The sequence below is a fragment of the Cylas formicarius genome, unplaced genomic scaffold (assembly GCF_029955315.1).
Source record: "Cylas formicarius isolate icCylForm1 unplaced genomic scaffold, icCylForm1.1 PGA_scaffold_2__14_contigs__length_35257938, whole genome shotgun sequence".
Classification (NCBI taxonomy): Eukaryota; Metazoa; Arthropoda; class Insecta; order Coleoptera; family Brentidae; genus Cylas; species Cylas formicarius.
In genome coordinates, this window is record NW_026844319.1 from 5,033,515 (window position 1) to 5,048,559 (window position 15,045).

A 15,045-nucleotide genomic window follows, 5' to 3' on the forward strand; every position below is an offset into this window, starting at 1 on the left:
TAGAGTTATATTGCCACCGAAAATCTGAATTTATGTTTAAAAATGTAACTTCCCTTATTTAAACTATTGCCTGCATTGGCGCCTATATTTTATAGTTTTTTTGTATCCTATTTTTTTTGTTTTGCTTGCAAATGTGTGTCCATTTTTTGGTACTGATTTTTTTTTCTCAAATTATTACAAATTACTCAAAACGGAGTTAAAAACAGACGAGGAGAAAAGGGAAGAACCCTTATTTCTCCGACACTGACCTCCGATTTTTATAAAAATTGACGCCTTGACACCCTGCCAGTGAATATTTTGCAAAGGATTTTTAAAATTTAACTTCCAAATAACGCATACTCTCGCCTAGTGTCACAGTTTTGGGCCCCATTTTGCTATGGTTAGACAGGTTTATTCTTGTACATTGTCGGGACAAAAGAAGCATCTCCTTCATCCAAATGGACTTTTTCATACCTAATACAACAGCTCCCGGGCATCATCTCGCCTTAAATGTTTCTATTGAATTAATTTTAGTTACAAAAAATTAGATGATCGTCAAAATTGGCATAAAAAGATAATCAAGATTTAATTAAACAAGAATATGTACAAAAGAAAAGAGATAAACTCCGACACGGGAAACAAGGGAATATCGCTAAAACGGCGACTGATCGAGCGCGCGCCTTTTTTAAAAATAATAATTATTTTTCAAAAGAATTCTAGGCTAAGCTAAATACCTGGTGCAACAAAATATTGAAGAATCTTCATGATCCTACATGTGAGCGAGTAGAAAATTATTTGCACTATTGATAATATGCCCCTTTTAAAATGGCGCATTATTTGATACGTACTTTTTCTTGTCAGAGCTTGTCTAAAAAAAAGCGGGATGGATGGAGGTACTGCGTCAGGTTTTTTCCTGTCGAAACAAGTATGTGAGGCGTTCGCTTTGGATCTGGGGAACGGGTGGGGGTTATACATATATAAGCTATAAGAAATTTAAATTTTTATTCAGTTTCCACTCATACAATTTTTTGATAAGTGCAGAGTGAGAAAAATGTCCGAAGTCGAAAATTATCCAACGCAAGCATTGGATTCGTGGGGAAGATTTGTGGTCAATGCGGAAATAATCCGCGAACAAAAATACATTTACGAGGCAGCAATTACGCTGTCGGAATTCGGACTAGAAATTACCTCAAGTCTTAGCCCCGCAAGAATCTTCGCTCCAGCAGTGAAAGTGAGCTTTCTCCCCTACGCTTTGTCGGAGAAAAGAAGCATTTCGTTCGACGAGATAGACTTCACAGAATTAATACAACAGCTTCCACTGATATTGTCAGCAGATCCGACTGGTAAAGTTATGTATTTAACCTGCTTCAAACTCAGCTGTCTACAATGTGAAGGTGAAGTCTTGGTCAAGATTGAAAATGGCGAGGGTATACTCTATATTTCGAAAGACTGGGTACAGGAATTAATTACCATAAGCAAATTGGTATTTAAAAGAATACGAGTACTGTCTCGTTTGAACTTTTACGAGTACTACGATAGAATATTGTATTTGACTATACATGAAAATTTGCTGGAAGACGCCAAAATACATACCTGTGTTTTAATAGAAATTTATCTGTAAACTAATAATAATAAATGTTTTATAACATTCAGTGTGTGTGTCTTTTATCCTTACCCCACATAAAAAAAGTAAAAAAAAAACAACTAATTGCGTAAAATAACTTTATTAAAGAAAAAAAAATAACAACAAAATATAATCAAACAAAACATAGTACCACCGGAATGAAACCTTCAGAAATTACCCCTACAACGGAGATTCTCGTATATAATTTCCCAAACAAAAATTTGCAGTGAAAAAGTCAAAGTTCAAAGTTGGCGATGCAGTGAGCATAAGTCGCACAAAATCGGTTTTTGACAAAAGCTATGAAATTAATTGGACACCCCGAAAATTTCAAGATTGTTAAAGTAAGTGGTTCCTTCCCTCTTACGTATATTTTGGAAGATATGGAGGGGCGTTAAATCAAAGCTTCGTTTTATGAAGTCGAATTACAAAAACCGTACTACCAAATAGTCGATATCGATGTTTTGTTTGATTATATTTTGTTGTTTTTTTTTTCTTTAATAAAGTTATTTTACGAAATTAGTTGTTTTTTTTTACTTTTTTTATGTGGGGTAAGGATAAAAGACACACACACTGAATGTTATAAAACATTTATTATTATTAGTTTACAGATAAATTTCTATTAAAACACTGGTATGTCCCACGCTATCCTTTTGTTGATATCTTGTTTTATCTGCATTTTTCCAAAACGCATGTAGTCTCCATGCAGTAGCTCTGCTCACTCTCTTCTGTAGAACATAAATATTCTATATGCGCAAAGATTTTGGCGTCTTCCAGCAAATTTTTATGTATAGTCAAATACAATATTCTATCGTAGTACTCGTAAAAGTTTAAACGAGACAGTACTCGTATTCTTTTAAATACCAATTTGCTTATGGTAATTAATTCCTGTACCCAGTCTTTCGAAATATAGAGTATACCCTCGCCATTTTCAATCTTGACCAAGACTTCACCATCACATTGTAGACAGCTGAGTTTGAAGCAGGTTAAATACATAACTTTACAAGTCGGGTCTGCTGACAATATCAGTGGAAGCTGTTGTATTAATTCGGTGAAGTCTATCTCGTCGAACGAAATGCTTCTTTTCTCCGACAAAGCGTAGGGGAGAAAGCTCACTTTCACTGCTGGAGCGAAAATTCTTGCGGGGCTAAGACTTGAGGTAATTTCTAGTCCGAATTCCGACAGCGTAATTGCTGCCTCGTAAATGTATTTTTGTTCGCGGATTATTTCCGCATTGACCACAAATCTTCCCCACGAATCCAATGCTTGCGTTGGATAATTTTCGACTTCGGACATTTTTCTCACTCTGCACTTATCAAAAAATTGTATGAGTGGAAACTGAATAAAAATTTAAATTTCTTATAGCTTATATATGTATAACCCCCACCCGTTCCCCAGATCCAAAGCGAACGCCTCACATACTTGTTTCGACAGGAAAAAACCTGACGGAGTACCTCCATCCATCCCGCTTTTTTTTTTAGACAAGCTCTGACAAGAAAAAGTACGTATCAAATAATGCGCCATTTTAAAAGGGGACATATTATCAATAGTGAAATAATTTATAAACGATTTATATTAAGATATACCTTTATCCTCTTTGCAAATAATTTTCTACTCGCTCACAGGTAGGATCATGAAGATTCTTCAATATTTTGTTGCACCAGGTATTTAGCTTAGCCTAGAATTCTTTTGAAAAATAATTATTATTTTTAAAAAAGGCGCGCGCTCGATCAGTCGCCGTTTTAGCGATATTTCCTTGTTTCCCGTGTCGGAGTTTATCTCTTTTCTTTTGTACATATTCTTGTTTAATTAAATCTTGATTATCTTTTTATGCCAATTTTGACGATCATCTAATTTTTTGTAACTAAAATTAATTTAATAGAAACATTTAAGGCGAGATGATGCCCGGGAGCTGTTGTATTAGGTATGAAAAAGTCCATTTGGATGAAGGAGATGCTTCTTTTGTTCCGACAATGTACAAGAATAAACCTGTCTAACCATAGCAAAATGGGGCTCAAAACTGTGACACTAGGCGAGAGTATGCGTTATTTGGAAGTTAAATTTTAAAAATCCTTTGCAAAATATTCACGGGCAGGGTGTCAAGGCGTCAATTTTTATAAAAATCGGAGGTCAGTGTCGGAGAAATAAGGGTTCTTCCCTTTTCTCCTCGTCTGTTTTTAACTCCGTTTTGAGTAATTTGTAATAATTTGAGAAAAAAAAATCAGTACCCAAAAATGGACACACATTTGCAAGCAAAACAAAAAAAATAGGATACAAAAAAACTATAAAATATAGGCGCCAATGCAGGCAATAGTTTAAATAAGGGAAGTTACATTTTTAAACATAAATTCAGATTTTCGGTGGCAATATAACTCTATTTTTGTGTTTGTTAAGATTTATATACACAATATCAAACCAGCCTTTGGAAACGTCTGGTTAATGGCCACAGGCCATTAGCTTCTAAATAAACGCGAGATATGAAAACCGAAAAAGTTTGAATGGAATCTAACGTTTTCTTTTGTTTCTCAAAGTAGTAATTAAGCGGAAAAGTACTCGTAGTATATTGATTAATTGTAGAAATGTCACATTTTCTATATAACAACTTAAGTTAAATAAAATGCAAATTAAATTATTAAAAATTACCGCTTTGTTGTATTCGTTATTTACTATGCCCGAACCTACGACGACACTGGAGGGTAGCTTAAATTTGACCTGCTTGGTTTACCTGCCTTTCGTAGGAATGCGGGTTGTTTCACGTGTCAGTCGAAGTTTAAAGAAGCGTTTGTGTTAAGGGTTTGTTTCTGTTATCCACGTTTGTTGCTTAATGCAATATCGCCAACGAGTTTAAGTTTTGTGTTCATTGTGTATTTCATATACGGATAAATAAAACAAAAAAGACTGGAAAAAGATAGGTAAGAAGCTTTCGGAATTGCGACTTTAATGAGTAACCGGATTGTGGAAAGTAACAGATAGAGAGAATGAGTTACCTATATAGAAAAAGAGAGACAGAAAGGTAGATTTATTTAAACGTTTCTCAATCATCCACCCATCGGAGATAATAAATAACATTCGCTAGTTTTTTTTTGAATGTATTGAGTTAAGTTCGGAATAGAAATATATCAATAGTAACAATTTAAATATGGTAATTTTTGGGGATTGTCATACGTCCGCCAGCGTATTAAAAATATGGTTTTAGGGGTTAGAACTTTTTAAGTTTCAAGAAAAAAACACTCAAGTTGAAATTTTTGTATTCGGAAGCTCCTGTTGTTTATTAATTTATAGACACTGGAAAATATAATAATAAAACATCCTACAGTTGACGATACGTGTCCTCTTAAACTCGAAAAGAGCTAATTTATCTTAGAAGAGTACGTATTTTTGGTAAAATAGATATTTTTTATATTAAATATTTGACCGATCGATGTAATTCGTCAAGCAGAAACCGAGAAGAAAAGTGAGGCTTGTGCTGTTTGCTGACAATCCGACCCTGCTTCGTGTACAAATGCAATGACATTTCGGCAGGGCTATAGGCTACGAAACCTTTCAAACTCGAAAAGGACGAACTATTTTAAAGAAAAAAGGTACTTCATTTTTGGTAAAAGTAATAGATAATTTTTTTTACGCTAAATATTCCACAGATCGATGTAACTCGTCAAGCAGAACCCGAGAAGAAAAGTGACGGTGGGTGCTGTTTGCTGACAATCCGAACCTGCTTCGTGTACAATTGCATAGCGGGAAGACATGAAAGATTTCGAAACTGCGTGCGTGCGTGGAAGACTGCGTTGGGGCGAATTTTGAAAATCTCTGAAAGTTCAACGATTTTGGACAATTGGCAGACGATATAGACTACGAAAAATTCCGAACTCGAAAAGGACGAACAAATTTTAAAGAAAAAAGGTACTTCATTTTTGGCAAAAGTAATAGATAATTTTTTTTTACGCTAAATATTCCACAGATCGATGTAACTCGTCAAGCAGAACCCGAGAAGAAAAGTGACCGGGGGTGCTGTTTGCTTACAATCCGACCCTGCTTCGTGTACAAATGCAATGCCATTTCGGCAGGGCTATAGGCTACGAAACCTTTCGAACTCGAAAAGGCGCTACTAATTTTAAATAGGTACTTAATATTGGGGTAAAAGTAATAGATAAGATTGTTTTACATTAAATATTTGACAGATCGATGTAACTCGTCAAGCGGAATCCGAGAAGAAAAATGACGGATGTGCTGTTTGCTGATAGTCCACCCCTGCTTCGTGTACAAATGCATGGCGGGGAGACCTGAAAGTTTTCGAAACTGCGTGAGTGGAAGTCTGCGTTGGACAAATTTTGAAAATATCTGAAGGTTTAACGAATTTTGGAGAATTCGACCGAGCTACAGACTACGAAACCTTTCGAAACGAACACACGTGTCCTGTTGAACTTGAAAAAGACGAAATTATTTTTAAAAAGGTATATTGTTGCTAAATAATAGATTTTTTTTTAATTAAAATATTTGACAGATCATGGTAACTCGTGAAGCAACAACTCTGAATTGAATCGGCGAGTTGTGTATTTGCTGACAATCCGAGCCTGCTCCGTTTAGATTTGCATAACGAGGAATCAAAAAATCAAAAAAAGGTTAACGATTTGGATCATTTTGGAAGATACATACGCCGCGCTTTTAAAAGCGGCCAGACATGCCCTTGTCCACCTTGATAAAGGCGGAATTATTTTAGGAAAGCTATATTATTTGTAAAAAAAATATATACAATTTTTTAAGTAACATATTTGACAGACCATGGCAACTAGTAAAGCAGAATCTGAGAATTCAATCGGCGGCTGTATGTTGACTGACAAGAATATAATTGCTGTTAATCCGGCCCTGCTTCGTGTACAAATGCATAGCGGGGAGACATGAACATTTTTCGAAATCGCGGACCTATCCTCTTGGGATTCTACGTTGGACAAATTCAGAAAACGACCCCAGAAATATAATTGGTGAGAAAATAGTTTTTTTTTTGTGTGTTAACAGTTAACAATTTTTTATTTTTGAAATAAGGGGTTTCAGTATGTACTGGTATTAGTGAATCAATTTAATGGCCTCAGCATCTCTAAACCCCCATCTTGAGACGCGTTAACGATCCGGATCGAGTTACGTCGCGTAATTATGTCACTTTTTTTAATTAAAAAAAATAAGGAGATGCACCTACCATACTTTAGAAACCCCTACTCCCCCCTTTGGAGGTGATGAAATAAGTTTTGATATGATAAGTACAAGACTTGCCTCGTTTTTTTAAGGAGGTTCAAAGCGGTGCGAGGTGACCTTTCATATATGAGACAGACCAGTCATGGGGACACGAGATGTGGAAAGTTTAAGCGTAGTCGTCGCCACATTGCTGCCAACACGGCATATATAGGGAATCACGAACCATTCAGGTAAAATTTTGAAAACACATATTTATGGCAATATAGAACCTCTCTTTTTTTTATCAGGAATATTGAGACGTAGACCAGTATCTTTTTAAGTCGGCATGTGGGGTAAAGAAGATGCAGAAACTTCAGTCGGGTACCATCGGTAGCGTAGGCGATTGATATATTTCCACCACTACATATATTGGATTGGAATTTCCCATTTGATGCTTTGACTGACTAAATGAGAAAACTTGGAGATAAGCTCTTACGGAATTCTATGGAAATATGTTTAGTAACATATTAGTGCATTACTCTGTCTTCCAGTGAGTTTCACATAAACTTTGCACCTATTATAGAAATGCCACCTACTTTTTTTTGTGTTAATATTATTGAAAGTAGTAGCTGGTAGCTGTAGTCGTAAGCCCAGAGAGTCTCTGTTTTGAACATAATACACAAAATGGGGCGTTCAATAACTCTGATTGCTTAGACTGCATGGCTTTTAGAGTCGGCGTAAAGTATGGTCATATACCCGGATCAAATTCAGAACTAGAAAATTGTTGTGTCTCTGCATTAAAAATAATCGTAAAATTTATTGTAGGCACCTAGTAGAGTATCGAAAATTTCCATTTTTAGTGCCAAATTGGTTACTCCAGTAAGTTCCAACTGTTCTAATTTTTTTTTAAATAATTTATGATGTTAGTGAGTTTCATTTCAATTATTTGTTATTTAAATTTTCTGCGTATTAAACCTTAATTAACAATACGCTATTCGTTAACGCAGGTAGAATTAATGACGCTGACTAACCTGATTTTGTCCAGGGGGCGTAGTACGGTAGTTTGTACTGTGATGTTTGGCAGTGAGCTCTCATTTATAAAACTGGGGAATGTTTCGATATGTTCAAATCGTAAATCCGTATCATTAGAATATTCACACACATTGCGGAAAACGTATAACTTTATATTAGAGAAAAATAACTATTTTTAGAGGTTGGTTTTTCAAAAAGGTGGGAATTTAGTTAAAGAACAGATATAGACTAAAGAGAATAGTTACAATTAAAAAATCGATGTTTTCATGTCATAGCGAAAGATGGATTATTATTAAAAATAATACTTGCATTAATTGTTGTCACCATTTGTGAAAAATATGGAAAATATCCTCTAGGTTCGCATAACTTTTTTTTATTTTTTTTAAAGTGGCTAACAAAATACACAGACAGAAAAGTTCAGATCCTGTTCGTTAATGTAGCGCATAGAAAAAAAAATTAGAAAAGAGAACGTTTCGTGTATGGCATACGTAGTTAGTACGGAATATTAATCTGAAGGCTGCAAGACAGTGAAAGAGTGATGCGCTTAAGTGTGGTTCAGAGAGGTTGTTCAGTTTTGGTTATTTATTTTGTATACTGACACTAAATATTAATTCATTATGTTCAGTTTTGGTTATTTATTTTGTATATTGACACTAAATATTAATTCATTACCTGGGTTTTCTATATATTGATTTCTTTATGATTCGGGGTTAATCGAATACATTTATCAATTTTTATTTTAATTTAATTTTTTATATACTTTATGGTAAAAAACGCGTGTCATTTCACCGCGATAATATGAGCCCTCGGGTTTTGTTTGGCCGAATTACCGCGCATAGTTTTCGCGTGTTTGCGATTGGTAACCCCCACTACATTGCTGCAATGGACATGGTGTGGAGAAAGAAAATCCGAGAGGCCTCGGGGGTCTTACACTAGAGTGCACATAAGGTAGGCCGTTTATTTTATAATTCGAGGGTTTATCCGTAGTTTTGTTTTGTTTGTGATCAAATTTTAAATTAAGAATTTATTTCGATAAACTTGTATACTATTATTCCACACGCGGCTTCTAAAAGGAAGTCTAGGAAACATTGAGTCTCTTACATATGGTCTTCGAGCCCGGATTTTTAAAGAATCAGTAATTCAAAAATAAAATTATTTTGTCTTTTCTAAATTCATTTTCTAATACTAAATTGGTAAAAATAATTTTGATTTCATTCACTATAAAGGCGTTTAAATAAGACGACCTTGAATAAATTTGACGAAGTATCGGAAAACAGGTAAAGAATTTAAATCGTTTAGAGTTTTTTGCGGTCTTGATTTTGTGTACGATATTTTGATTGTTTTTTGTTATCAATTGTGGTTTTGGTGGATTTTACGAGGTTGTTCGCATATTTTAATATAATTGAATTTAATTTCTTCTTTCTTGCCATTTTTTTATGATATAGAAAATTTCTAAAAATATTTTTAAACCATGGCAGATTCAAAGTAAATAGAAGAAGCGTTTTTATACAAAGATTGAAAGAAATCTACGATTTAGCTACTGCTGCTACACAGAACCCAGCTAAAATTAATGATTTTAAAATACGATATTCGGCGTTAGAATCAACATATAATGAGTAACGGATGTAATGCTTGAGCAGCAGGAGCTAATTCGAGCGGAAGTTGATGATCAATACTTTTCAATTAAAAGCATTTATAGTGAACTTTGTATAAAATCTGAAATATCCATGATGGTACCACCTTCGCCACCAGGCCAGAGCCATAATTTGCCGCCTTACCTAAATTTTAATCTTCCCCGTTTAGATATACCTGTTTTCTCAGGCAATTTAAAACAGTAACCGGAGAACCGCTCAGTTTATTGAGAAATATTCCTATAACTGATGACAATTACGCAGTAGCCTACGATACTTTAATAAAAAGATACGACAATAAACGGCTTTTATCGACTCATTACTTCAATGAAATAATGAACATTTCCAAAATTTCAAATCCATCGAATGAAGCACTGCGTAATGTTGTTGATAAGTTTTGTGAAAATGTGGAGGCATTAAAATTATTGAACTTTCCTACTGCGGAATGGGATTTTTTGCTTTTTAATTTACTCTTAATGAAAATCGATTCTGATACCTTACAACGATTTGAAATGGAGCACGCAAAATTTGATATACCCACTTTTGCGCAGTTGAAATTATTTCTGAATAACAGGTGTAAGGTTTTAGATACGTTGACCTATACTCAGGAAGAAAATAAATCAAAAAATGCCGGAACCATTTATAATAGTAAGTCTTTTGCCAGTAACCGTCAACATAAGTCAGGTTCTAGGAATAATGGTGATCACTCCAAAGCATTTTTTACTAATACTCCTTCTAATAACGTTCCTACATTGAATTGTGGTATCTGTAGGACCCAGCATTCCATTATAAACTGCTCCGTCTTTTTAAGTAAGACTCCTCATGAGCGCTATTTACTAGTTAAACGCAACCGTTTGTGTGTGAATTGTTTGAGTTCGTTTCACAAATTTTCGAAATGCAGTTCTAATAAGACCTGTTCTTCTTGTACGAAACGCCATCATTCTTTACTACATTTCGAGTCGGCACATGGTAATGAACGTAGTCCACCTAATGACGATGTTTTGCCCAGTGCTAATGACTCTTCCGTAGATCAACCACATTGTGGCACCACTTCCATAAATTCTAATAGTGCATTTACGCTCCTTGCGACTGCAAAAGTGGATTTTCTGGACAGCCAAGGTTATTCCCACACAGTTAGAGTACTACTGGACAGTGGAAGCCAAGGCAATTTTATATCCGAAAGATGCTTTAAGAAATTAGGACTTTCCCGCTCTCGTTTGAACATTCCAATTAATGGGTTAGGTAATATGACATCTGTATCGTCGAATGGTGTTACTTGTTGTACGGTCCGCCCGGTGGGTAAGAACACACCTTCTTTTCCCATAGAATGTATCGTTTTACCGCAGATTTGCTCTTACATGCCTTCTGTATCTTTCAGTCGCGAGAACTGGTCACATTTGGAGAATTTAGTCGTTTCTGATGACACCTACAATACTCCTGGACCTATAGATGCTCTCATCGGGTGCGAGTTATTCCCTTTAATTTTGTTGCCTGAGAAGGTGTGCGGTAAAGAGTTGGAACCTGTCGCATTCAATACATTATTTGGCTGGGTAGTGATGGGTAAAATTGATCGTATAAAAAGCAAGTCCTCATATTCCTGTTGCACACTATTGGAAGAAAACCGGGATATTAATAAAACTCTTCAAATGTTTTGGGAAATGGAGGAAGTTCCAAGTAGCAAGTCTTCATTAACCCTTGACGATCCCGCTGAAATTTCTTTTAACGAGACTCATTCTCGAACTCCTGAAGGACGTTTTATCGTTACTCTACCGTTTTCCAGTGGTGAGCCATTATTTTCTGACTCACGCTCCATAGCCCTAAAAAGGTTTTATAGCTTAGAGCGCCGTCTTCTTAAGGATCCTCCATTATTTGAGATATATTCCAAATTTATGAAGGAATACTTAGAGCTGGATCATATGGAACCCGTGTCTGCTCCTGTCTCTGACGTTGCCCAGCGCCACTTCTACATCCCTCACCATGGGGTTACTAATTCGAATAGTACGACTACTGCATTGCGCGTAGTCTTTGACGCATCTTGCAGTCCGCGGGATCGATCGTTGAATGACACTTTGTTGATTGGTCCCAAACTACAAAATGAAATTGTAAGTATTCTGTTAAGTTTTCGAAGGTTTCCTGTAGCATTTACTGCCGATATCAAAATGATGTATCGACAAATACTTGTTAATGACAGCCACCAAGACTACCAACGTATTTTATGGAGATTCTCCCCTCGAGAACCTGTTCAAGATTTTCGCCTAAAAACCGTAACCTACGGATTAAATTCAGCTCCTTTCCTTGCTCTGAGATGTCTTTTACAATTAGCCACCGAGGGTAGAGATAGATTTCCTAGGGCCGCAGCAATTTTAGCGTCCCAAGTGTATGTTGATGATATATGTGTATCTTGTAAATCTTTAGAGGATGCTGTGGATATCAAACAACAACTTATTGCTCTATTGGATGAGGGTTGTTTTTTCCTTAGAAAATGGTCTAGCAATTGTGTTGACTTCTTAGCTACTATACCTTCAGATATTCTACAGAAACCTCTCGCGCTTGACACTAAATCCGATCCTTACTTGAAGGTTTTGGGTCTCAGATGGTCTCCAGAGAAGGATATCTTCTCATACGACATACAATTTCTCAACTCGACATGTACTAAGAGATCTATACTTTCTGAAATCTCCAGAATTTTTGATCCAATTGAATTACTTTGTCCCATAACTCTATTAGTTAAGCAGCTAATGCAATCTTTATGGGCGAGAGGTATCGACTGGGACAGTGAAGTGCCCGCAGATATTGCCCAAAGGTGGACCGACTACAAAAATGAATTGCCAAGTCTTTCAGCATTAGAAATACCCCGTTATTGTTTTATTTCAAAGTATGTTAGTTTAGAATTCCATGCTTTTGGGGATGCTTCAGAGCTAGGTTATGGAAGTTGTATCTATTTTCGCCTCGTGTCTCCAGATGGCCAAATTTCTACTTATCTCCTCTATGCTAAGAGTAAAGTATCTCCATTGAAGAGATTGAGTCTTCCTAAATTGGAATTAAGTGCTGCATTAATGGCTTCCAAATTGCTTAAATATGCCTTAAATGTCTACAACATTCCCGACGTACAAAATATTTATGCTTGGTCTGACTCGACTATAGTCCTAGGTTGGATAAGGTCACCGCCCTGTCGTTGGCGCACTTTCGTCTCAAACAGGGTGAGTCAGATTCAAGACAATGTAGCACCTGAACGTTGGTTTCACATCAAATCAGAAGACAATCCAGCTGACCTTGCGAGTCGCCCTGTCCTTCCGTCTGATTTAGTTGACTGTCCCTTATGGTGGGCGGGACCAGCTTGGTTGTCGCGTCCCTCCGAAGAGTGGCCCAAACACGAACTTGGTGAATTGGACGAACCACTACCAGAAGAAAGAGGGACCATTCTCACGGTAATAAAAGGCTATCATCCTGTTGGTGATATTTTGAATAGGTATTCATGCTTACAGAAAATACTTCGCCTTATTACTTATTGGCGTCGTTTTCTTGGCATTCGTTTTAAAGTGGTTTCAGTGGTTAAAAAGGGTCCTTTCACGGAGCACGAGTTATTTCAGAGTCTTCTCCGCATTGTGAAGCAAGTACAAGCAGAAGCCTTTTATGAAGACATTTCCAATCTTTCGAACAAGAGTGTTTGTTCCAAGCCGTTAAGAAAGCTTGCTCCTTTCATCGATGAACAAGGACTTCTCAGGGTAGGCGGACGCCTTACTCACTCTCAACTTGATTACGATCAGAAGCATCCCGTTTTGCTTCCCAACAAACATAGGTTGACTGATCTTATAATAGATAATTTTCATAAAAGATACCTTCACTGTGGACAGCAGGCCTTGCGCTATTTTATATCTCAACGGTTTTGGATTTTGGGTGCTAAAGGAGCTATAAAACGTATTGTCCATAAGTGTTTCCGCTGCTTTCGAACACATCCTCAGGTAATAGAACCAAAAATGGGCGATTTGCCTAGTTTCCGCATTACCCAAGCCAAGCCCTTTCAATGTACTTCTTTGGATTTCGGTGGCCCTTTTCAGATACTGATGGCAAGACATAGAGGTTGCCGTACTCAAAAGGCTTATCTATCTCTCTTTGTGTGTTGTTCTACAAAGTGCCTGCATTTGGAACTGGTATCAGACCTATCCACTTCTGCCTTTCTTGCGTCATTGCGTCGCTTCATCAGTCGACGTGGTAGATGCTCCAAACTGCACAGTGATAACGGTACCAACTACGTTGGTGCAGCTCGATACTTAGCAGATTGCATGGCTAAAGCAGCCGCTGAGGAATTAATCGAGTGGAAATTTTTCCCGCCTTCAGCGCCTCACTTTGGTGGGTTACACGAAGCTGGCATTAAAAGCGTCAAAACCCACATTACTAAAATCATAGGGGAACAATTACTTACCTATGAAGAATTTTACACAGTTCTCACTCAAGTTGAGGCCGTACTCAACTCTAGACCACTTTGCGCTATGAGTAGTGATCCCAACGATCTATCCAGTTTAACACCAGGTCATTTTCTCTCCTTAGCTCCTTTATCAGCTATTCCCGATCACGACCTCACTTGTGTTCCTATGAATAGACTTGATAGGTGGCAGTTACTGACCAAAATGCATCAATCATTTTGGAAAAGATGGCATATGGAATATCTTCATTCTTTACAACAGAGAGCTAAATGGGATAAAGATACCACTCTTATCACGCCGGGTACTCTAGTTGTACTGAAGGAGGATAATTTACCTCCCCTCCAGTGGAGACTGGGACGGATTGATTCCATTCACCCTGGTGCTGACGGTGTTCCACGAGTAGTCACTGTCAGAACCCAAAACGGTTTAATCAAACGACCGGTTATTAAGGTATGTCCTCTGCCGGCCAATTAATCACAATTGATAAACTTTAATATTAGCATATTTTGTTTATTTTCTTTTTTTTTTGTTGTTTTTTGAAATACCGTTGTATTTGGTGGGCGGTATGTTCAGTTTTGGTTATTTATTTTGTATATTGACACTAAATATTAATTCATTATGTTCAGTTTTGGTTATTTATTTTGTATATTGACACTAAATATTAATTCATTACCTGGGTTTTCTATATATTGATTTCTTTATGATTCGGGGTTAATCGAATACATTTATCAATTTTTATTTTAATTTAATTTTTTATATACTTTATGGTAAAAAACGCGTGTCATTTCACCGCGATAATATGAGCCCTCGGGTTTTGTTTGGCCGAATTACCGCGCATAGTTTTCGCGTGTTTGCGATTGGTAACCCCTACTACATTGCTGCAATGGACATGGTGTGGAGAAAGAAAATCCGAGAGGCCTCGGGGGTCTTACACTAGAGTGCACATAAGGTAGGCCGTTTATTTTATAATTCGAGGGTTTATCCGTAGTTTTGTTTTGTTTGTGATCAAATTTTAAATTAAGAATTTATTTCGATGAACTTGTATACTATTATTCCACACGCGGCTTCTAAAAGGAAGTCTAGGAAACATTGAGTCTCTTACAGAGGTTATTTGGGCTGTAGATGTTTTTCTTTGAACGGGGTTCAAATAGCGTCTCCTAGAGCGTTAGCAGAGAAGAGTATTACAGTATTTAGT

At 36.6% G+C, this 15,045-nt stretch overlaps 1 protein-coding gene across 1 annotated transcript; it reads left to right on the top strand.

The window, feature by feature from the left end:
• The first annotated feature begins 7,109 nt into the window (after positions 1 to 7,109).
• LOC132698114 (uncharacterized) lies at positions 7,110 to 14,324 on the top strand. The gene is made up of 4 exons (XM_060663993.1): positions 7,110 to 7,153; positions 10,805 to 10,986; positions 12,733 to 12,854; positions 13,389 to 14,324. Exons 1-4 carry the CDS (start codon positions 7,110 to 7,112, stop codon positions 14,322 to 14,324), a joined length of 1,284 nt encoding a protein of 427 aa, XP_060519976.1.
• The last annotated feature ends 721 nt before the right edge of the window (positions 14,325 to 15,045 follow it).

Coding starts and splice junctions, on each gene's coding strand:
- LOC132698114 (XM_060663993.1), top strand. CDS start 7,110: ATGTGGGGTAAAGAAGATGCAGAAACTTCAGTCGGGTACCATCG. Junction 7,154..10,804: donor ACTTCAGTCGGGTACCATCG/GTAGCGTAGGCG, acceptor TGTATCTTTCAG/TCGCGAGAACTGGTCACATT. Junction 12,855..13,388: donor AAAGAGGGACCATTCTCACG/GTAATAAAAGGC, acceptor ACACATCCTCAG/GTAATAGAACCAAAAATGGG.